General features: G+C 39.0%; 1 protein-coding gene across 9 annotated transcripts in view; it reads right to left on the bottom strand.

Annotated features, from left to right (window-relative positions):
* The window catches only part of itpr3 (inositol 1,4,5-trisphosphate receptor, type 3), a 214,217-nt gene that overhangs the window by 125,947 nt on the left and 64,590 nt on the right, over positions 1 to 23,680 (bottom strand). For all 9 annotated transcript variants that reach the window (XM_077554937.1, XM_077554900.1, XM_077554890.1 and 6 more), the window contains 2 exons: positions 8,891 to 9,051; positions 8,680 to 8,821 (listed from right to left, as the gene is read on the bottom strand). In XM_077554937.1, the coding sequence (XP_077411063.1) occupies positions 8,680 to 8,821; positions 8,891 to 9,051 (303 nt within the window). The remainder of the gene's footprint in view (positions 1 to 8,679; positions 8,822 to 8,890; positions 9,052 to 23,680) is intronic.

Below are 23,680 nucleotides of genomic sequence, written 5' to 3' on the forward strand. Positions count from 1 at the left end.
TAAAAACCAGCGTCAAAAATACAGAAATTTGCTGGTTACGACTAAAAGCACATTTATGCTAAATCTACAACAGTAAATATCATGGTAAAATATTTGATTAATCATTATATACCATCATAAGGGTTTCCTAGGAAAATAAGATCAGACAAAGGAACCCATTTCAAAAACAAAAGTTAATAAGATATAGAAAAGGCATTGGGATTAAAACATATTTGATTTAGTATATTATCTCTGATCCCAATGACAGATTAAAGAAAAATAGAAATATTAAACAATTGGCCTCATAAAGTTTTAATTGGCTACAAGATTTTCATTGTTGTATCATTGAATGTGCAAATGTCATTAAACGGATTCTATTTGAATATCACAACAAACATAACTTTTCCCGGGTCCAAGAGCACGTTCCAAGTCCTACAACTTAAACAATTAACATTTACTAACTTCCCAACTAACAAAAACTACGAGGTGCTCTTTCCAAAGTAAAGAATGGAGAATATGTATGTTATAAGTGACTAAATGAAAATGTATTTGCATACAGATTGGTGAAGGAGAGGTCGATCTGGTTTACTGCTCGTAGAGGGAGGGGGACATCACTCTACATCCTCCACATGTGGTCCACATGTAGTCCACAAGCCTCATCAATCACATCACCTGACCCCGACCGGGGGGTAACCAAGCTGCTGACCCAGATGCCCCGGCTGTCTGTTCCAGGAGGATGCTGTTAAGTGCTTTTCGAAGCACTGTTCCATAAAGTCCTTCATCACGAGATGACTTCACACATCTGCTATTGCGTCGTGACACTTTTAGTTGAATATAACCACATCACATCGGGTTATGCCTCATATATGATATGCCCCTTCCACTGAAAATTTCTTAATGAATCAAATTGTTCTTTAATGCCATATGACTGCTAAACTACCCTCTCTCTCTCTCTCCCTCTCCTGCTATTCTTATTTCTGAACTCCACACACAAACATTGCTCAATGTTGCGATAGTCATTTGCGACGATCAAGATCCGCGCTGGACTTTCTCTCTGAAGTGTTTTTTTAATGTCTATCTTGTGTGTTGGGCTTTTTCAAGCCCAAATAAAGAAATTGTAAGAAATATTTCAATTGAATTATAACTGTTTTGATTTAGTTATAACTATTTAGAATTGGACAAAATTGCTTTGATTTACTCAGTATAGTTTTGTATGACAATTCTCCTTCACTTTAAATTCCTACTAGCATGGTTGACCAAATGTATTGAGACATCATAGTGACCAATGGGGGCGTAGTCATGTGACTGTGGGAGGTAACGTTGGAGGACAAAGGGATATTACCAACGGGCGGGGGAAGGAGACGGCACAGTGAGAGGGACAAGATGGCGCAAGGAGGCTCATCTCATCTCCTGTCTGCGATTTCGTGAATAAATGTAAAGAAAATGCCTGAATTCACTGATCTCATGGTATGTTTTATTAATCAATGGCATGAACACGCAAATGGTAAGAATCCTTCATTACAACAAGCCTCAATATGCACATTAAAAATGTTTTTTCAGTAAAGCTGCTGTATGTGCAGAAGCTTAAGCCTCGCTCTATAATGTATTATCTCTCTCTCTCTCTCTCTCTCTCTCAATTTCCTCTCTCCATCTGTCCATTTCTTCCATTCTAGCTCTCAAACCAGTGGTTGAATCTCAAGAGAAGCCTTTTAAACTTCTGATCCTCTTTCCACTCTACTAGGTGTGTTTCCATTACCCTCAGTTTTGCGCAAAAGGAAGCTAGTAATGGAAATACAGGATTTTTGAAAAAAATAATAATTCTCAAACATCGCAAAAAAGTTTTATGGCTCTCATAGAAGTATTTAGCTAAAGTGTAATGGAAACATTTTTTTTTGTTAAGATATTTTTATTAATTAGAGAATAGAGTAATAGAGTACAAATTCCAATTTAAAAAATGTATGCATCTGCCCACTTATATTAATACAAAATAAAAAATAACCACATAAAAATCATTAACAACAAAAGAACCATCCAGCCGCCCATTTATCCCAACGTGCATTAATCACTTGAGCAAAAAGAAACACACACCCAAACCTCATTTCACGTTACAGGTGAAGAAAATCACAGAGGGGTTGCCGTATTTTGTTAAAGGTTGAGAGATTATCAGAGAGAATGAATCGTATTCTTTCCAGGTGATGTGTGTTTGTAAGGTCTTTCAGCCAGTGTCTTGGAGATGGTGTGTCCTTCTTTTTCCAGTGCATTAGAAATATATATATTTTTTGCAATTACAATACAAGTAAGAAATGAAACATCGTTCTGCATGACTCACATTTACAATGTTATCAGAACATCCAAGAATAATCACTAAAGCTTCAGGTTCCAACTGAATATGAAGGATTTAAGACATCATTTCAAAAACATCTGTCCAGTATCCACAAACCTTTGGACACAGAACAAAACTATGGCTGGGAGTGTCCTCTGATAAGGAACATTTCACACAGGTGGAGGAGACCCTCTGGATAGATGGCATGGAAAAATGAAGACGATGCAATATCTTAAACTGGATTAAACAGTGCCTTGCATTACAAGAGCATCTATTAATATACTTCAACCCTTCTTCCCATTGTGCCTCAGTCATACCCAATTCTTCCTCCCACTTGGATTTTATTAACACAGACTTAACTGGCTCCAATAATAACCAATTAGCATAGGTACGAGAGATTAGTTTCTCTGAATACGGATCATATGTAAGGCATTCATCAAGATTGGTGGGGGCAAAAGCCTAAATGTCGTGCCGATGTCTCCTCACATAATCCCTTATCTGTAGGTATGTGAAAAAGTCATGGCTTAGAAGGTTGTACATTTCTTGAACCTGCTTAAATGAGGCAAAATATAGGTCACGAATAGTGTAAATACCGTTTTGTCTCAGAGTTTTAAATGTGTGGTCTAAAAGTGATGGTTTGAAGGATGGATTCTCTGCAATTGGAATGATGAGTGATAGAGACTTGATCTTAAAATGTGTTTGGATTTGTTTAAAAAAATCGTACAGTATTATGAATCACAAAATTGTCCTGGTATAGTGTCTTTTCAATTGGTGTAGGAGACAGAAAAATAGCACCCAATGAATAAGGCCAGCAGGCCTCCTGTTCCATTTCCAGCCACGAGTGACGCTGCATACTTTTACCAAATCAAAAAGTCATAAGCCGAATATGTGAAGACCAATAGTACTTCAAGAAGACTGGGAGTGCCAGTTTCCCTTCCTTTTTAGGTGTGCTAAAATGTCAACTGGCAAATATGTGTGCTTTGTAACTCCATAAAAATGGAATAATACAATTCAATCGTTTAGAAAAAGATTTCGGCAGAAACACTAGAAGGTTCTGAAACAAGTAGAGAATTTGGGGTAAAAAACAACAACATTTTTATAGTATTGCCCCAACCAATTAATAAAATACGAAGCATGTCCCAGAAAGTCATATCTGATTGCAATTTAGACATTAAAGGTGAAAATTTTTCCTTGTATAGAGAAGTATAGCGTTTTGTCACTTGAATACCTAAATATGTAAATTGATCCTGGGTGATGCTGAAAGGTTGACATTATAACCAAGCGGAGTTGATTATACGTACAGGCAAAGGTTTACTCTTATTCAAGTTTATCCAATATCCAGATAACGAGCCAAACAAATCTATTTTACTCAAAAGAGCAGGGATGGTGGTTTTTGGTTGAGTGATAAATAGTAGCACGTCATCTGCATATAACAAAAATTTATTTGATGTGTTCTCTGTGTCAAAACCAAAAATTGACGGGTCTGAACAAATGCTTTTTGCAAGCGGCTCAATTGCGAGAGCAAAAATCAAAGGAGACGGGACAGCCCTGTCTTGTTCCCCTATGTAAAGCAAAACGTGGAGAGAATATTTGGTTTGTAAAAACCCGAGAGGATGTGTTGGCATAAAGCAACCATTAAGATAAAAGTATCACCAAGTTTATACCTGAGTAAGATTTCAAACAAGTACGACCATTCTATTTGGTCAAATGCTTTTTCAGCATCCAATGACAAAACTGCTAGGTCCTCGTTAAATCTACTTTTAGAATATATGATGTTAATCAGATTAGAAAAAGAGTTCCTCCCTGGTATAAACCCGGTCTGGTCTGGGTGCACCAGACGATTCAGAAACGGGCTCAATCTATTGGCTAAGACTTTGGAAAATAATTTCCCATCAAGATTCAATAACGAAATAGGCCGATAAAAGCCCACCTCTTCACTACCTTTACACTTTTTATGTATCACAATTATAACTGCCTGTGTGTGTTGGTGGAAGGACCTGATCAAAAAGAGCTTGAGTAAATGTTTTATGGAGATATGGGCTCACTATATTTTTATAGAACTCACTCGGAATTCCGTCTGGTCCTGGAGCACGATTATTCCTTATTGACGTAATCGCTTTTTGTACTTTAATTCAATTGCGCTATGTTGCTTTCCTTCAAATGAGGAAAAGCACAACTGTCTAGAAATTCTGTCATGTTTGGAAATGTACACATTTTTAATGGAAACACTTTTTGCGCATTCCCTGTAGTCATGTGACCCCCGCTCGGCCACCGAGAAAATGAAGTAGGAAGTACAGGGGCACTTGCGTTCGTGTCGGATCTGCCTCCTGAGGGGATAACAAGTCTTTTTAAGCACAAAGTGATTTAGCAATAGAACCAAGGCTGCCGTGCATGCACGTTCCACACCGTTGCATGAGAAATGGCCGTTCCCCCCGGGCAACGAGCAACATACGGCGCACGTCGTCGTTGAAATCCATTATATCTGTCCGCTTCATAACATGAGTTATAAGCGCGCGCACGCACAACACTAACACCAAATGCCCGAACCCGCAATATGAGGGGAGAGAGATGTTTTTATAGTAATCCTAACAGCTCCTGGCGTCTGTCTTCCGTAAACATCATAATACGTATACAACATATACGGGAACTCGCAAGATGGGACATTATGAGAATTGCGTGCCACGGGGCTGCAGGGAGAAACTTTTCACTTGGATCACATAAATAACTTAAGTAACGCTTGTACAATAACTATAGGGCCGTTATAGAATGGGAAAATGTAAAGAGTTACGTTAGAAGTCAAAGCAAAAAGTAGTTTTGTTATATAACGTAACGAATGTAAGGGCGTTAGTTTCAACACTGAAAATAATAATAATAAAAACTACAGATACACATGGACACAGTACACACACAGCGTGGTGATTCGTGAAATAAAAACGTTATGCGGTCTGTGGGACTGAGACACAACGCTTCCTAGCGTTTCACCACGTAGAGTTTTTTTGGTACGATTGCCGCTCATTCGTGCATCCGTTGAGGAGGAGGCGTGTCCCTTGGTGAACAACTACAGTAGAGCACTTGAACGATTCAACGATGACTACTTCCACTACTTTCCTGGTACTATAAAGCCGGGGCACTATTTTCTCCAACAGCGCCTTTTCTGAGGTACGTGATTTAGCACTTCCGCTTTTTCAGTGGCAATCCAGGGGTCGGCATTTGGGCTAAATAGCTTTGGCATGGATGATAAGCACTACTGTTACCTCGGTACAGTTCAACAGCAAGTAAATACACTTACCAGCACTTGTATGCTACTTCCTTGCTCACCATTTATCCCGGCTGGCCGTTTTGTTGCAACAGACAGGATAGGACACGGTGTGTAATAGACCGTACTCAAAGCTGATTGGCTACCGCGAGGCGAAAAGCGGAAAAAGTTAAAATTTTTCAACTTTGGTGAATATGCGTGTGAGAATTTTTGGCACGAATGTGCGGATTTGGTGCGCCGCATTGCATCCTAGCGCTCTAAACGCTAAGTACATTGACTACAATGCAAATGCACCGCCACTGCTTTTAGTGTGAATGCAGCATAAGAAGCTAGCGCGCGTCACACACACACTCATTACATTTCCACATTAATTTCTTCATTACATCAGTCAAATTTACAAACAACTCCACACATTTACCATATCCTTTTCTCAGTTTTCAGTTGGGTATTTAACTGTTGCATTAGCGCATATATTGACAGTTTAACACACAGATGATGCACCATGCAGGAAGTCCATATATGGGCATAGTTTACTGGCCCCTTAAAAGCTCTGTTTATGCTAATAATAATAATAATAATAATAATAATAATAATATGCTAAAAATAATAATAATAATAATTCACCTGTTCTCTGAGACCAGAGAACAGGTGAATTATTCATTATTTATTATAGAGCATAGCAGAGTTAGCGCATAAAGGAAACCCCTCAACAGAGACTGAAAGATGTACAACCCAGTTTTATTTAAAATAAAGACTGGTCCAGGTCTGTGGGCCAGTGTCTTTTGGGGCCGATGACATGCAATTTAATTATCATTTTCCTCAATTTTATCTAACAGACCGGCCCACAATTTAGATGGAGCAATCCAATAATCAATTTGCAATATAGATAAAAAAAAAACGGAACCAATCAACATCAGTGACAGAGCTACGTGATAGCCAGGTGTGGTCAGGTGACGGGGCAGTAGGCCTAAATCAAAATGGACTGGTCTCACTGCCCCCGGTGATGTCAGACAGATTTGATTGATATTGTAAATTAGACTGCTCATGTACATTCTGGCTAACTTTATCAGTCTTTTATAAAGTAAAAGATGTATTTATCATCAGCAAGTAGTGGTGCAACAGATCATCCTTATTGATCCATGGTTGGTTCAGATCTATAAATGACTAAATGAATAAATAAATGAATAAAAGTGAAAATAAAAACATATATAAAAAATGTAATTCTATAATTAAATACAAAAAAATAATGTAAATGGAAATAAAAACAACTATATATATATATATATATATATATATATATATATATATTCCTAAATAAATAAAATAAAAATGTTATGTCAAAATAAATATAAAAATAAATACCGGGAGTCCTCAAGTTTTGGTGGAGTTCCGTTCCTACGCTGGCAATGTAACCCGAATTTCGACTTAAGTCCGATTTCCCCTTTAAAGTCGATATTTACATTAAAATACTTTGTCCAGTTATTTTAAAAAACATATTTGAAATGAGCCCGGAACCAATATCTCGTGTTTCTGCACGGACATTCATTGCTGACGGACGGCAGAGTAGAGCTAATTCAAACCGATTGATTGGTAATAAGGACGAGGCAAGGGCGTCGTAAAGTCGAAACGACATAGGTCACGTGCGACGTAACTAAAGGACTCCGTGTATATCAATAGAATTAAATATCGATCAATAAATGAAAACCTTTTGCTCTCACATTTATTTATTTCATGCTGCAGACGCTCTATCAGGTAGAAATGTTATTCAAATGAGGGGGTGGTCCTAAGCGTTTCTTGGGTTGGGCTCACTTATGACTTGAGTTGCTCGGCAACAAGTCGTGGTGACAGTGGACAAGATAGTCGTTCATTGCTGGAGCTCTCCACGCAAGCCGTCGATACTTCCTTGTTCGCTAACCCGCTCACTCGACCATTGAAAGGCAGTTTGCAACGGCGGAGCCCAACCCAAGACACACACGCTTAGGACTGTCCCCTCATTTGAATAACATTTTGACCTGACAGAGCTTCTGCAGCATGAAATAAATAAATGTGAAAGCAGAGCGTTTTATTTATTGATTTATATTTATTCTGTATTTATTTTGACATTTATTTTTATATTCAATTTTGGAATCTCGATTTTTTTAATATATATTTTTTTACTTTTATTTATTTAGGGATATATATATATATATATATATATATATATATATAAACACACACTGGCAGCCACGCTTCCGTCAGCCTGCTTATTTTCACTTTTATTTATTTATTTATATATTTAGTCATTTAAGGTTCACATCGTGCACGATCCGTGGATTGGTAAGTGGAAAAAACAAAGTACACATTCACACAAAATCAACATGATCAGTCCAAATTCACTATAATAGCAGCAGAGGAAGTTAAAAACCGTTGTGGTCCTCAAATTAATGATACAGGATTTTATTAAATTTTTCTGCTCTTGCCTACGGAGCCCCAAGCTGGAAACATACTCAATGTAACAAGCTACTACGCTAAGGCTAACTTCAAAATAAAGTTTACCAAATAATATCAATATATATTGACGTGAAGGCAAATAGTCTTAATAGACTTTGCAGGCTGCAAAGTAAACTGCAGGAAAATGCGACCCAGATCAGATTTTTTTTTCCCCAAACGCGACCTGTATCTGACTTTTTTATGTCAGTCTGAACCAATTGTTTCATATCCGACCTGGGTCACTGGCCAGGTCGCATATATCCGACCTCAATGTCATCAAAAGTCCAATATGCGCTCCGCGCGGGAGGAGGCATTAAGCTTGATTTATGCTCGATGCATCCGCGAGGTCTGCATGGCTCGGGAGACGTACGTGAAATGGCAAAGTTGTTTTCGAGTAACAGTTGTGACTTTATGATTGACTTCAATTTAATCCCACTTGAAACATGAAGTATAAAGATGACATTTGGGGTGGTGATATTACTAATTAAGCCACGCAGACGGCTCATTTATTATGCGCGGCACTGTAAGGGAGAGAAAAAAAAAGGAGAAATCGCTGAGATGAGGCACTCGTTTTCACAAAATATTATTTCTACCTCCTCCCGCATCACTCCTCTGTAGATAAGAGATGGTAAAAATTTGAGATGTTCCTTGCCTGCTTGAGGATGTTCTGCTCCCTCATCAGCTTCTGCCTCTCACGGTTGGCTCTGGTCATGGTGACGTCCAACACTGGCTGGCCACTACTGACTGTGTCTGCCACGAAGAACACCACATCCTCTAGCAGCTTGATAGCAAAGCTGTCAAAGACAAAAGTGAGCATGTACAAAGAACATTCTCATGCGGCATCAATGTGACAAGTGTCTCACCGGCGGTCATTTTGGCTGATGAATCCCTGACTGAACTGATCCACCACCGTGCTCAACATGGCGCTTGCATCGTTGGCAAAGTCTAGATCCCGAATCTCCATCACAGGAACCGAGACAATGGCGAATGCCTCCTTGTCCTCTTTGGTGGGACAAGTTCCTAACTACAAGAAGGACAATGTCAAACTTCCACACCAGGGGTAGGCAAACTTTGTGTTTGTCACAATTAGCTTTTATTTTACACAGATGTGCAAAATATGTAAAATAGCATACATCAAGACACACATCAAATGCATAGGACAGGGAGAAATGTCTTAGCCTAGAGAGCCTACAACTGGTAGGATAATATAATCAATATACAATAAGACTAAGTGATAAGAACAGTAGGGTGACCAACTGCTAATAAGCCTAAAACAAGGGGTACGTTTCTGAGGTGTGAATGTGGGACTCCTCAGCGATCCCCATGGGCAGACTCACTGATTGTGGTTTATCCATTTCTAGCACACATATCAGGGCTGCAGACTAACATTTTTTGCGAGGAGCGCGGTAGTCCCTCATTTAAAATTTTAGGAGCACAGGAAGAAAATTTAGGGCTGCACACTTAAATTTACTTGCAAAGTAAATATTCACATTTCACAGCATTTTTATTATATTACTGAGACATACTACAGTGTTTTTGATTCATATTTTTTGTACAAGTGCCTACACATCATACACCATAAATATACATTCACATCTTAAATACTAAAAATGTCAAGTTAATCTAAGGTGTCACAAATCGTAGCCGTGTTACACAAGGTTAAAGAATCATTGAACACGAATGCTTTGTTATTGTTATATAATTCATTGATTGTTCCATACCTGACCTATTGCATTGAAGTGTGGGGGTGTGCAGCCAAAACCTACACTGAATCCCTCTTTCTTTTACAGAAACGTGCTGTTCGTGTTGTTTGCGGTTGTGGAAACAGAGACCACACTAATCTATTATTTATACAACTAAAAACTTAATGAATTGATGGAGTTTAACCGCCTTAAAATATTGTATAAAGCCCATCATAAAATTGAACACGTTAATATACATACCAAATTTCTAAAAAGGGAAAGTGAGTACAAATTAAGAGGAACAGACATTTTTTCCAAACCTAAACATAGAACAAAACAGAAAGAACAATGTATTTCACCTCAAGGTGTCAGTCTGTGGAATAATTTGGATTGTAAAACAAAATCTTCTCAGTCTGTTTGTATATATGTATATATATATATATATATATATATATATATATATATAGCACAAGGACACAGTTGAATTTGTAGAATCCTTATACTGAAAGCGTCTTGACCACTCTCTGGCATTCATTTTGTATTTTTTTTCTTTTTTCTTTGTCTTGATCAGGGGCAGACAAAACAAGTTTCACTTCTTTCTGTCCCGTTTCATTTCTTTTACTTTACTTTGAATTTCAATATTGCTTTATATTGTCTTTTTTTATTTTACAAATGAATGAAATAAATTGAATTGAAGACCAGAAGTGCAAGTACTATCAAAAAAAATCACACTCTGCACATGTTTGTGTGTATCAACAAAAGTGCAGTGGTGGCCCGTACGTTTTGTTATCATTTCATATTAAGCATTTTCATACTGTACAACTGCATTCATGGCTATGATTCATACTAAAATCATTAAAAAAAAACTCATTAAATTTGAACACAATAATATTAAAGCTTTAAAGGATAACATAATTATTACAATATACTGTATACACTGTACTGACATTCATGCCATGCACTAGCTTTTTTAGAATGTTTTGTTTACTTATTGCCATCTCCAAACAGTGCCACAGATCTTGTGAAGACATAGTTTGCCAGATTAAAAATATATCACTCACCGCTTGAATGTGACTTGGGATGCCGTATCACAAGTGAAGTGCTAGCAAAGGTAACAGTGTCCCTGTGCGTTGTCCCCAGACAAGCTACGACTTAGTATCTTTAGCACGCAGTTGTTACCCATGTATTATTGGACAGGGTAGCTGAAGCTAGCAACTTTTTGGTGTGTGTCATCACAACATCCTAGTTATAGTTATAGAAAAGCTTCAATGAGAAAACGCTTTTGATTTTAAGTGTTGAGTAGAAGTGGGTCAACAACGAAAAAACAACTATGGTGGTTCAGCGGTTCTGTGGTTTACAACAGTCCGGCGGCCATGAAGGGGAGTTTTTGTGAGTGACTCACAGACTGACTACCACAGAAAATCTGTTATTATTATTAGGACAAGCACTGATTTTGCAGGACACTGCTCCAATTTGGGGGACGCGTGAATTGAGCTTCAAATGCTGTGTATGCCCGCGCTATGCGGGACGGTTGGTCACCCTAGTATAAAGGAACAATGAAACCAGTAATGAGAGAAATAATTTAAAGTTAACTAGCCAAAGTACAATTTCTGCAGAAATTGTGTGGGAATGCTATTAGCTTAATGCTAAGATTTGAATGCATGTGCTTATGAAGTAAATTGAAAGATACAGTATTTGAAAATTACTAATTTTTAATTGTAGTTAAATGACAAATGAATAAAAAGAACACTAAATTGCAATCTGTTTAAGGTGGGATTTAATAATTTCTGAGAAATTATAATCCATTTCCTGATACGATAGTTGGTATCGAGCCATCAAATGTACTAAAATGTGGTCCAAGTGGGGTTTGAACCCAGGTTCTCCGTGGTGGCAGGCAATTGCTCTAAGCACTGAGCTAAATAGAATTGTTCCAAATCATGGCTAATGGCGTATTTATATTTATAATATTTGTACATAGCTGAAAGTTGTGAATAGAAACTGAATACTATTATCTGAACGCATGTGGAATGCTTATGAAGTAAATTGAAAGATACATTATGTGAAAATGATATACATATATATATGTGTGTGTGTGTGTGTGTGTCTGTGTTTGAGAAATAAAAAAAATACATTTAAATCCGAAAAATTATTTTCACACCAATTGGCACGCGAGCCTGGCTCTTGAAGAAGGCTCAAGAATGTGGTGTCGTCAATACAATTTACAATATAACTGCCTTGTAATATTCTGCAACTGTCTGTGTACATAATAATGAGCAAAGGAGTTCTGGGGTGAGCCTGTACTTGAAAGCCTGGTGCTGGACATTTGTCCATTCACCAGCACCTGCTGGATTCTCTTTGTTAAAAAGTCTAAAAGCAACACTAAGACCTAACCAGGTAACTTATAATAATATGTGAAGTGGCCAATTAAAATATGAGGCTGCAAACAGAATCCTTGCATGGGATTTTGGTTTCTCTAGGTGCTTGCACACTTTGCCTAGAATAAAAAGTTTGGCATTATCAACACCCTTAACCAGTCTGATAAGCAAATTTTAAGGGTCTAATTTTCCATCTATGAGGAAAAGATCCATATCTTTTATGACCTTTTCAAAAACTTTGATCAGCTGGGATGTAAGTCTAGTCACTGAAGTGGCGGCCGTGGCTCAGGGTGTAGAGACGGTTGTTCAATAACCAGATGGTCGTCTGTTCGATACCCGCTCTCCCCAAGTCATGTGTCGTGTCCTTGGGCAAGGCAATTGACACACATTGCCTCCAGTGCTACTCTCACTGGTGTATGGAAGGTGCAAATGTTTGGTGGTGGTCAGAGGGGCCGTAGGTGCACACTGGCAGCCACGCTTCCGTCAGCCTGCCCCAGGGCAGCTGTGGCTACTTAAGTAGCTTACCGCCACCACAGTGTGAATGTGTGAGCGCACGAATAATGCAACCACTGTGAAGCGTCTTTGAGTATCTGATTAGATAGAAAAGCGCTATATAAATCTGATGCATTATTATTATTATTATTAAGTGCAAACTTGTCTGAATTCACTTAGCTCCTTGGCATTTTTAGATTTAGGAATAGGTATGATGGTCGCTGTCTTCCAAATTGACAACGATCAGCACAAAGCTGAAATAATTTGCAAAAAAATTAACTAGAGTGTGTCTGCAGATGGTATCAGGTATGAGTGAACTTTTAAGTAGGGTAACTTTCTCAGAATAGTCGGTTTCAAAATTCCCAGTCATTAATTCCTTCTACTCTTGTTGTTTTCCCTCGTCAACATTTTCCTGACCTCCAAAAGTTCACTGAACACCAAGGCAGTAGGCTCAAGACCTCCCGCTCATCGGGTCTCTGGATACCAGCTTGGCCAGTTGACTCCAGGTTTATTGATAATTGGAAGGGTGAAACTGACAAGTACAAAAGCACGTGTATAACCAATTATAAGAAATAAATGATCTGATGAACTTACATTATCAGAGAATTGTAGCATTGATTGCCAAATCTAAAAATAAACTGAATCCAAAAGTCAAATTTATTTATTCTAAATTACTGTATATTTATTGTTAACAACAAACATAGATGAAACTGAAACAACATTGTATTTAACATGGCAAAAATAGTGAGACAAAATGGCCAATAGAGGGCTTTTTTGTTGTATTTGTGTAATACAACAAATGTAAAATAGGCCGCCAGTATGACGCCAAGCGTGTATTACGATCAGCTCACGTCTTCAATCGCCAACATTTCACAACTAAAATGAGGTAGTATGAGCCTATTAAACCTAAAAGAAGACATGGATACATACCGACGATGCCACGGATACTCAAGATGTATCTAGTCGTTTGCAAAGCTCACAGGACAGATAGAAAGAGACGAAGCAACGTTCTAGCCACGGTACTACTTCCGAGATCTAACCATGTGACCAACTCAGAATCGCTCATAAAGGAAAGAGTAGAACTAGAAACAATAATAGCATATGAACAAGAAGTCTAATTAAAAGTCAATTATTTGCCTACCGGAGACAGGACATTCCCTGTCTGGCATACATGAATGTCACACCCTAAAAGTCCACAACACAGTCCTTACTGTTTCTTGTTAAGAGCAGGGAGGAGGATCGTCTCTGTGACAGGACGTTAGTAGAGTTTAATCCCATCTCTCTCAGAGACCTTGACCTCGACTTTACGTACCTTGCTATTGTCGCTGTGGAAGACTTGAGTAACCAGTCCCAAAGGCCATACATTTCTTTCAAGCTGAGCGTCTTTGAGAAGGACAATGCTCCCCGGCTGAAGGTCTGGTAGCCTGCCATCTATTCCAAAAAGTTTGAGCAAGATGTTGGACTTGGCACCACTGGGATTTGTGGAGGTCTTTGATCCAGTCTCCCACTGGGGCCGAAAAAAGACCCATTTTCTGGGTGAGGAGGGTTGTGGTGTAAGAATGAGGGGCTAATTTGGGTCGGTAGAGACTGGAATCAGAGGTCTGGCATTGATGACAGTAGTCACCTCTGTCATCAGTGTGGTAAGTGCCTCATGACTGACTCTTTAAGTTCCCAGCTGGAGATACATGGCGTCCAGGATCTTACGTGCTATTCCAATCATCCTCTCCAATGTGCCGCCTATATGAAATGCATGTGGAACGTTGAACTTCCATGCACATCCTCGGTCTAGGAGGAATTTCTCAACAGAAGAGTGGTCAATGTTTAAAGGAATCTTCAGCTCCACACAAGCCCTGAAGAAGTTGGTTCCTCGATCAGAACGGATGAGCTTCTCAGGCCCCCTCAAAGTGAGAAAACGCCTAAGAGAATTTATGAAGCTTGAAGTGTCGAGGGATTCAATTACATCTACGTGAACACCTCGTACAGTCAGACAGGTAAATAACACTGCCACCGCTTACTCTGTGCAAGGCCACCCCTTGTGCGGCGTGAAGACACAGTCCGTAGACCAAACACATCTATGCCGACATTTGTGAATGGAGGTTCCGTAGACAGCTGGTCAACCGGAAGATCAGCCATGTTCTGTGTTTGAAGGGTGCCACGTAGTTTACGGCATGTGACACACTTATGGATCACACTGCTCACACGCCTTTTTTCCGCCGACTATCCAGAAACCAGCGTACGGCTGTACGGCTCCTTCAATGAACAGTCGTCCCAGATGTTGAGTTTTATCATGGTAGTGTCTAACCAGTAGTGTCGCAATATGATGTTGGCCAGGGATGATGAGAGGGTTTTTCTCCTCTCGTTGGATTTGTGCTTCTCTGCTACGACCTCAGACTCGGAAAAGGCCATCAGCATCGATGAAGGGATCTGGAGTTTTGAGAGGGCTGTCTTTTCGAAGATTTTCCTCCTTTTGCAGACAGGCGTACTCGTGAGTGTAGATCTCTTCTTGAAGAACGCGGATGATAGTTGTTTCAGACTGTAGAAGTTCATCAATGGAGATCACAATGTGACAGTGATGCTAGCCCTTGCAACCACTTGGTTTGGTCGCAGGATTCTTGTGAAAGAGGCGAGCAATATGAATGAGGCAAGCAACAGCATGTGTCAGTGACTTCCAGCTTGAAAACTTGGAAAAGCGTTGCGAGCCTAATTGTTTGCTCAACATGGTTGTACTTATTGTGCACACCAGGGGACGAATATCTTGGTCTGAGGAAGGGTTCACCAGGTTGAAGGTGTCATCATCAGGCTGGAACTTCAGGGGCTGTTTCAAAAACGTAGGGCCGCATAGTCAGCTGGTACCTGGGAGACGTGCAGCAGTAATGGACCTTGTATCTGCAGGATTCTGCTCCGTAGGTACGCGTTGCCACTGCTTGGGGCGAGAGGACCTCCTTATCCGCAGGACTCTGTTACTGACGTATACATAAAAGCGTCCTAATACCACCTTACTGTTGTTGTAAAAGGTGGTATTGTCCAACTGCATGTCGATCTCTGAGGAGATGAGCTCAGCAAGTTCAACGGCTAGGATGGCTGCACAAAGCTCAAGTCTTGGCACTGTGTTCAGGGAGGGGAGCCAGTTTAGCTTTCCCCGTGGACAGTCCCTTCTGCATCCGTTAGTCGGAGATAGGCTACAGCACCAATTGTCATAGTTGAGGTATCACAAAAGACACATAACTATCTGCATGAAATTTCTGAGTAAGATGTCTCTGTAGAGGTCCGTGGTATCTAAAGAGAATCGCCACGTGGTTCACCTCTCTTCCATTTGTTGTGGTAGGGCAAAGTCCCAGTCATTGTAGTTCTTTGTCAGCTCTCTGAGAATGGCTTTGCCTTGAATGGTGACTGGTGCGATAAACCCAAGGGGATCATAGATGCTATTTACTCACTTTCCCCTGAAAGACGTTTGGGCAGGGTTCAAAGATGGAGGGACGATTCTGTCCTGTTGTCCTCGTATATAGGACATTCACTGTCTCAGGCTGGTGAACATTTCAGACATTTACCCATCCCAGGTCGAGTTTCTGGGCGTAGGGAGCATCTCAAGGGCCGTTAATCTGCTTGCGAACTTTGGGGAAGTCATTATATTCTAAAAGACATGGAAGAGCAAGACTGACTTTCCCGTCTAAAGATTCAATTTGGTAGCCCGAATTGCCGCCACAAACTGTCGTGCAACTGCTTGTGACCTCTGAAGATTGAGGCTGGCTCCCCGCCATGCTCTATAGAAGGTAATGGCTCCTCAGTATGTGGTGCTGGTCCAGGGTGAAAAGACAAATTAAGTTTCTCACTCCAGCATTCGGCACATGTGGCTGTACACTTGCAGTCCTTTGTCATGTGTTTTGTAGATGTGCAACATTTATAGCAAATCTTATGTTCTTTGAGGAATGCGTTGCTTTCCTCTATGGGTTTCTTCCGGAAAGCTCGACATTTACGTAGTAGGTGAGTTTTTTTTGGGATGGGGCACTGACGATCAGTGTTCTCAGCTCTAGTGCTGTGTTCTGTCTTGTGGACTGAGATTTCCTTTTGTCTATGTGTTTTGGAAGTCTTGACCACCTTAGTAGTATCTGCTTGGCTAGCAAAGTTGAAGCTGGGATCAATCCTTTTTTTTCTTCTTTTTTTTCCCAGGAGAGCTCAGTATTGTTCATTCGATTTGACATCATCATTGCTCTCCTTTTTAAAAAAAATAATACAAATAAAAAAAAAGTTTTTTTTTCTCATTTTTTTCCCTTTCTTTTTTTTTTTTTTTTAAATATATATACATATATATATACATATACACACATATATATATATATATATATATATATATATTTTTTTTGTATGTGGGTGAGCATGTGCGTGCGTGTGTGTATTCATCAGTTCACCTAAAGCCCATTAAAAAAAATCCCATACTAATAATATAATATAATAATAAATTGCCAAATGCAGAAACATCAATGTAAGTTATCACGATGTAGTGGCTCTCGCTAACAGACAGAATTAAGTAACCAGAATTAGGTTAAAAAATTCTATATACGTAGACCATGTTTCTATAAATTTTGATATTTGGTTTTTATTTGAGGCAGATATTTTTTCCATTAAAATGTGATTTATGAGGAGGTTAGACCATTGGTCGATATTCAAAGTTTGTTTATTTTTCCAGTTAACAAGAATTGTTTTTTTAGCGATAGTAAGGGCTACAAGTGTAGATTGAAATTGTTTATGTGGTAAGTCAGTTGTTGTTAGGTCACCTAGCAAACACAAGTTTGGAGATAAAGGTATCCTACAGTCCAAAATAGCGAAAAGTTTTTCTAGGACTTTAGTCCAGAAATACATAACCGGAGTACATAACCCTAAAGCATGAACAAAAGTGTCTGTAGTGTTTTGTAAACATTGGAGACAAATGTCGGAGTCTGAGAGTCCCATTTTCTTCATCATATATTGAGTAATGTATGTTCTGTGAATAATTTTATATTGGATAAGTTGTAAATTTGTGTGTTTTGTCATTTTAAATGCGTTTTCACAAACTTGAATCCAAAAGTCAGATTCCGGTGCTATAGACAAGTCTGTCTCCCATTTCGAGATGGGTAAAGACATTTTATCAGTATATGAAAGTAACTTATATATTTTTGAAAGTTTTTTTGTTGTCGGAGAAAGCTTGTTAATATCTTTAGCTAAAACAGGCGGTTGGAGCATACACTGAAGTGTTGGAATTTTTTTCTTTATCATATTTTTAACTTGTAGATAATGTAAAAAAAATCAGTTTTTTATTTTGTATTTTTGGAGCAAGGATGTATATAATATAAACATATTATCTGAGAAGAGATGGTGGAGATGTGTAATTCCTTTCTGCTCCCACACACCTAAATAAAACGGTTGGTTGTTAAGTTGAAAGTCGGGGTTATGCCATAGGGGAGAAAGCCCACAGGGCTCCACTTGGGCTTTTGTAGGGCCTTCCACCAGGCAGTCAGGGTGGCGGAAATCATTGGGTTTTTAAAACAATTGTGTCGCTTAATCGATGTTGTAATAAAGAGTAAAATCTAGAAGTCTGAGGTTATTACAATCCTTCTGTTCTAGTTCCAGCCAACAGTTAGTGTCTCTGTTGAGTTGTGCCCATAGAACGATATATTGTAGCTGGTTAGCTATATAGTAGTACATAAAATTTGGTGCCTCTAGACCACCTTTGGATTTACTTTTCTGAAGAGTAGATAGACTAATCTTTGCTTTTTTTTTATTCCAGTAAAATTTTGTAACGGCTGAGTCCAACAACTGGAACCATTTTGCCGTAGGTTTAAATGGAATCATTGTGAAAAAATAGTTTATTTTGGGTAAAACTTTCATTTTAATGGTGGCTATTCGTCCTATTAGAGAAATAGGAAGATTATCCCAGCGCTCCAAGTCACTATAAATGTTATCCAGAAGTGGAGAAAAGTTTAAATGAATTAAGTCAGTTAATTTAGGTGAGATTTTTATGCCTAAGTATTTTAAATTACCGATAGGAAATGAGTAGTGTGGGTCCTGGCTTGCAGGGTTCCATGAATTTTCTGTAATAGGTAGAAGTGTTGATTTTGTCCAGTTAATAGAATAATCTGTTAACTGTGAGAATTTAGTTATTAAGTTAAATACTTCCCCTAACGAAGTAGCTGGCTTTTCTAAATAAAGTAAGATATCATCGGCATATAGATTAATTTAATGTTCTGTTACCCCAGAGTGAATTCCTTGAATCCTTCTTTCCTGGTGTATGGCCAATGCAAGTGGCTCAATAAATATTGCAAATAATAAAGGGGATAGTGGGCATCCCTGTCTTGTGCCTCTCTGTAAAGTAAAGCTCTGAGATATAATCCCATTAGTAGTAACTGTAGCTTTAGGAGAATCATATAATACTGATACCCAGTGGATAAATGATTTCTCAAAGCCAAATTTATTTAAAACAGCAAAGAGGAAGGACCAGTTAACTTTGTCGAAAGCTTTTTCTGCATCCAATGATATAATAACTGCCTTTTTATCATGCCGCTGTGACATGCTAATAAGGTTAAAGAGTCTCCTAATATTATTAGTAGAGTGACGATCTTTAATAAAGCCTGTTTGGTCGCTATGAATGATTGTCGAGATTACTGTTTCTAGTCTAGATGTGAAAGCCTTAGTGATAATTTTAATATCAGTGTTAATTAGTGAAATCGGACGGTAACTTGATGGAAGGGTGGGGTCTTTTTCTGGCTTTAATAAAAGTTTAATTGCTGCTGTATTCATGTGTGGGCGTATGTAACCATTAGTTTTGATTTCTGTTACTACTCTTAAGAATAGTGGAGCAAGCATTAACCAGAAGTGCTTAAAAAATATAGCCGGATAACCATCCGGGACAGGTGCTTTGACATTAGGCATACTATCTAGAGCACTGTACAACTCGTTTATAGTAAGTGGCGCATCTAACATGTCTTTATATTCAGTAGTTAACTGAGGTATATTTAAGCTACTGAGGAATGCCTCAATATGCTCAGGGTTAGGCTTATTAGTTTCTGAGTATAGGTTGCGATAATAGTTATAAAAAATTTGATTAATTTCTTCTGGTGATTGTGTGCATTCACCAGTTGTCCCTTTAGAAGCCATTATAAGAGATTTTTCCCGATTGCGTTGAAGTTGGTTTGCAAGAAATTTACCTGATTTGTTATTATATTCAAAGTTGTTGTATCTCAATTGTTGTATTATAAATTTTGTCTTTTTAGTTAGCATATCGTCTACAGGAATTGTATTTTTGTATTTTGTAAGTCAGTCCATATTTGGTTATTTGGGTTTATTGCGTACTCATCCATCAGTTGTTTAATTTTATCTTCCAAGTCTTTTTCTAATTTTTGCTCCTGTTTCTTTTTATAAGATGAATATGATATAATTTTACCTCTAATTACTGCTTTCCCAGCTTCCCAGAGAAGAGATGGGGATAGGTCTGGAGAATCATTTATTTCCAAAAAGTCTGCCCATTCTTTTCTTATAATTTTATCAAACTCTGCGTAGTTAAGCAGTGAGATGTTAAAACGCCATGTCGGTGGTGGTTTAAAGGTATAATCAACTTGTAGGGAAAGGGAGACTGGTGCATGGTCGCTAATAATAATAGGATGTATTTTTGTAACAGTTTTATCAGCAATAGAGTTATTTGTAAGAAAATAATCGATTCTTGAAAAAGACCTGTGCAGCTGGGATCAATCCTAAATTGAGCCTGGTGGAAAAGTAAGTCAACAAAAATCTTGATAGTGTTGTTTATAATGAGATTCGACAGACAGCCACTTGTCTTTTAGATTATAGGGCATCTTCTGGACCAGGGGACTTATTCCTCTAGCCGTGTTGAGGTAGTGAAGGCCAGGGAGGGTTCCGTCCGCCTTCGCCCTTTGCAGTTCCATCAGGAGGCCACTGAGCTCATGAAGTTTTGCATAATCTTTGTTGGTGATCTTTGGGAAGTTGCTGATACCTTGAAAGAAAGCCTCTTTGACAATTTCAGGAGCTCCTTCGCATGCATCCAGTCTGTCCCAGATGATCTGCAGTCCCTGTTGGGGGTGATTAGCGTTGACGGCTCTGATACGTTTTGCATGCTCTGCCGAATCTTTCCCAAGCCACTTGACCAGCAGATTCATTTATTCGCTGAATGTCAGGTAAAGTTCCGCTACTGCATTTTGAAAGTATTGCTGCCAAGCTCTGCAACTCTCCGGCTGGTCGTTAAATTGGGTCACTCCCGTGGTAAATAGCTCACGCCGGGCTAAGAACCTGACAACCTTACTGATGCTTGTCTGGTCATGGTGAGCGTTTCAAGGTGTATGGCTGGGCATGGTGGGATGTGGAGGACCTTGGTTTGTAGGCTACGCTTGGTGGATGTTGTGACGGTTATGTACATGTTTAGGGGTTGGACGAGTGCCTGGAGTGAGTTGTGGCTGATAAGCTGTTACTCTGCTTGGTGATGTATAGGTGAGGTTGGCATCGGCCTGGCTGTTCTCTGTTTGGAAGCCTGGAGCTTGAATAGAGTTTCCTGACACTGGGTACACACATCCATGTCTTGTCCTGAGGGTCAAGATGTCGTGCCATTATTGGTTCTGTGTATGGCTGGCAAGTCTTGTCAAGAAATAACATTGACTCCGCGTATAGCTCACCGGTTTCATCCTGAGCATCATCTTCCTGCAATGTGATTGAACATTGTCTTGATTGTTCGATGACATATTTTTTGGTCTGCTCTCGTGGGTGAAGAGGTTTGTCCAAATTGAATAGCTTGTTCACTATCTTCTACAGCAGAATCTAGAGTCTCTGCTTTGGCTACAGCAGCAGCTGCTTCTCTCCAAAGATAGCTTTTCTATTTTTGCCTTTAGTTGTGCTTTTTCCATTTTAAGAAGGATTTGCTCTTCGGCCTCTGCTTTGGCATGTGCCCGGACAGCAGCACTCCCAGTCGATAATGTTGAAGAACATGAGCCATAGGATGCTTTGTCTTGATCCATTGTCTGTGTCCAGCGTAATAACTATGTTATAATCTTCACTTCCCTGCCCTCCAAAAGTTCACTAAACATGAAGGCAGTAGACTCAACACCTCCCGCTCATCAAGACTCTGGACACCAGCTTGACCAGTTGACTTCTAGTTGACCAGTTGAGTGCTGAACTTTGTCTCTGTCATACCATGGACTAATGAAAATCAAGCCTTTTTGAAGATACTTCCGTAAACCTTTCCAGCTTCATGCATGTCAACAATTTTTAACTGTAGATATTCTGAGAAAACTGTATTTGTTTTTGTAGCGCAGGCCATCATAAACCAACACTTACATCTTGTCACATTAAAGGAACACAAGACTTATGAAATATTAACCAGCTATTCTGTGAAAAAATTGATTATTGATTATGATTTTATAGCACTTTATATGAATATTTTGCATTAAGTTCAGTATCAGCCATTTTGGGGAGTTACGTGATCATCGTGACGTATCACGTGCGTTAAACACACATAGATTAACATGGCTGCCAATGACTACGAAGAGACTCACGAGGATTTATGACATTCCAAGGCGGACATTAAAGGTAGGATAACGCCCTACAGCAAAGAAGCACTTCTTCACAAGCAGTAAAGCCATGGAGGACTTGCCAAAGATTTGTGTCCAGCCGAAAGTGGGGATGAAACTGGCCGATAACACATTCAGACGGCCGGCTCATAGCAAGTCGGAGTTGGGGACCGTCTACAACAGGTGTGTCAAACATACGGCCCGCGGGCTGGATTAGGCTAAAGGGGTTTAATCCGGTCCACGAGACAATTTTGTAAAGTTTTATTTTTATTTTTTTGTCGGACCAATTTGTAATTTCACAAGCAATTGTACATGGGATCGTCCTAGATGTCATTATTTTACACACAATTTTATTTTACACACAACCTAAAGTTACGGTTTGTTTAAAACATTTTAAAAATCATAGACCGACATAAACGTGTTAAATACGACACAAATTCAATTACTGGTAACACAAATACATATGACAAGCATTAGCGTCCTTATAACTTCATTAACTGCACCACACAATGCATTCTGGAAACAATATATATGCAAAACAGGTAGCTTTAACACAGCTGGAATTCATACAGGCAAAGTGTTCCATTTGCATTAGTGTTATTTTTTGGAACAATTTGATTACAGTTGAGCTCCGTAATTTAGGGCTGGCCCACAAATAGCGAAAATCTGCGTATAATTGACGGCAGATGTTTTAAGTTATATACCATTATTTTACCGATTGGCCCACTTGGTAATCTATTTTCCTCCATGCGGCCCTGAGCTAATATGAGTTTGACACCTCTGGTCGACAAGTTGCGTGTTACAGAGGCTCAAGTAACCAGTCAAGTCACCATTGACATTAGTCACTCTGTAAATGTAAATTGTGGACGGTCCTTAACCTGGACGGTAAAGATCCGGGTGACTTTCTCTCTGCTCGGTCAGCTTTAATGTTCTGTGCTCAGCGTGCTTTAGCCCACATTAGGAGAGGCCACCCCCCATTGCCCCACCCCCACACAGAAGGACATGACACCTGACGTGCTGAGGTGCATTATTTGGCGATAGAGGACAGCATTTTCAGAAACCAAGGTTATTTTAGAAATAACAAACTAAAATTCAAAAAACATTTTCTTTAATGAAATTAAATAAAAACGAAAATGCTTTTTAAAAAAACGAAAACTAACTGATACTACATTTTATGTTTGCAAAACTAACAAACTATAATTAGAGCTAACATGTTCTTCGTTTTAGTATTTGGTCATTAACTCTTTGACTGCCAACCGTTTTCAGAAAAGGGATGCTGTGGGTGCCAGCTGATTTAAGCATTTTGACTGATCTTTCGAGGTCCACAGAAAATTATGTGTTTGGACTATGGAAACACACATACTACCAAATGAAAGATTGAACCCTCATCTTTCATCAGAAAAAAAAGTTTGTTTCTACCTTATTCCGTTTTTCAGTAATCAACAATAGAAAATGGTTAGTTTCACCCAAATGCTGTTTTGGACCAAAATACGGAGAAATCAAGCTTTTTGTGAAACGATATTATTTCATGCACTCTAGTGAATTTGACATCTTTTTTT

Source organism: Vanacampus margaritifer, chromosome 1, assembly GCF_051991255.1.
Source record: "Vanacampus margaritifer isolate UIUO_Vmar chromosome 1, RoL_Vmar_1.0, whole genome shotgun sequence".
NCBI classification, from domain to species: domain Eukaryota; kingdom Metazoa; phylum Chordata; class Actinopteri; order Syngnathiformes; family Syngnathidae; genus Vanacampus; species Vanacampus margaritifer.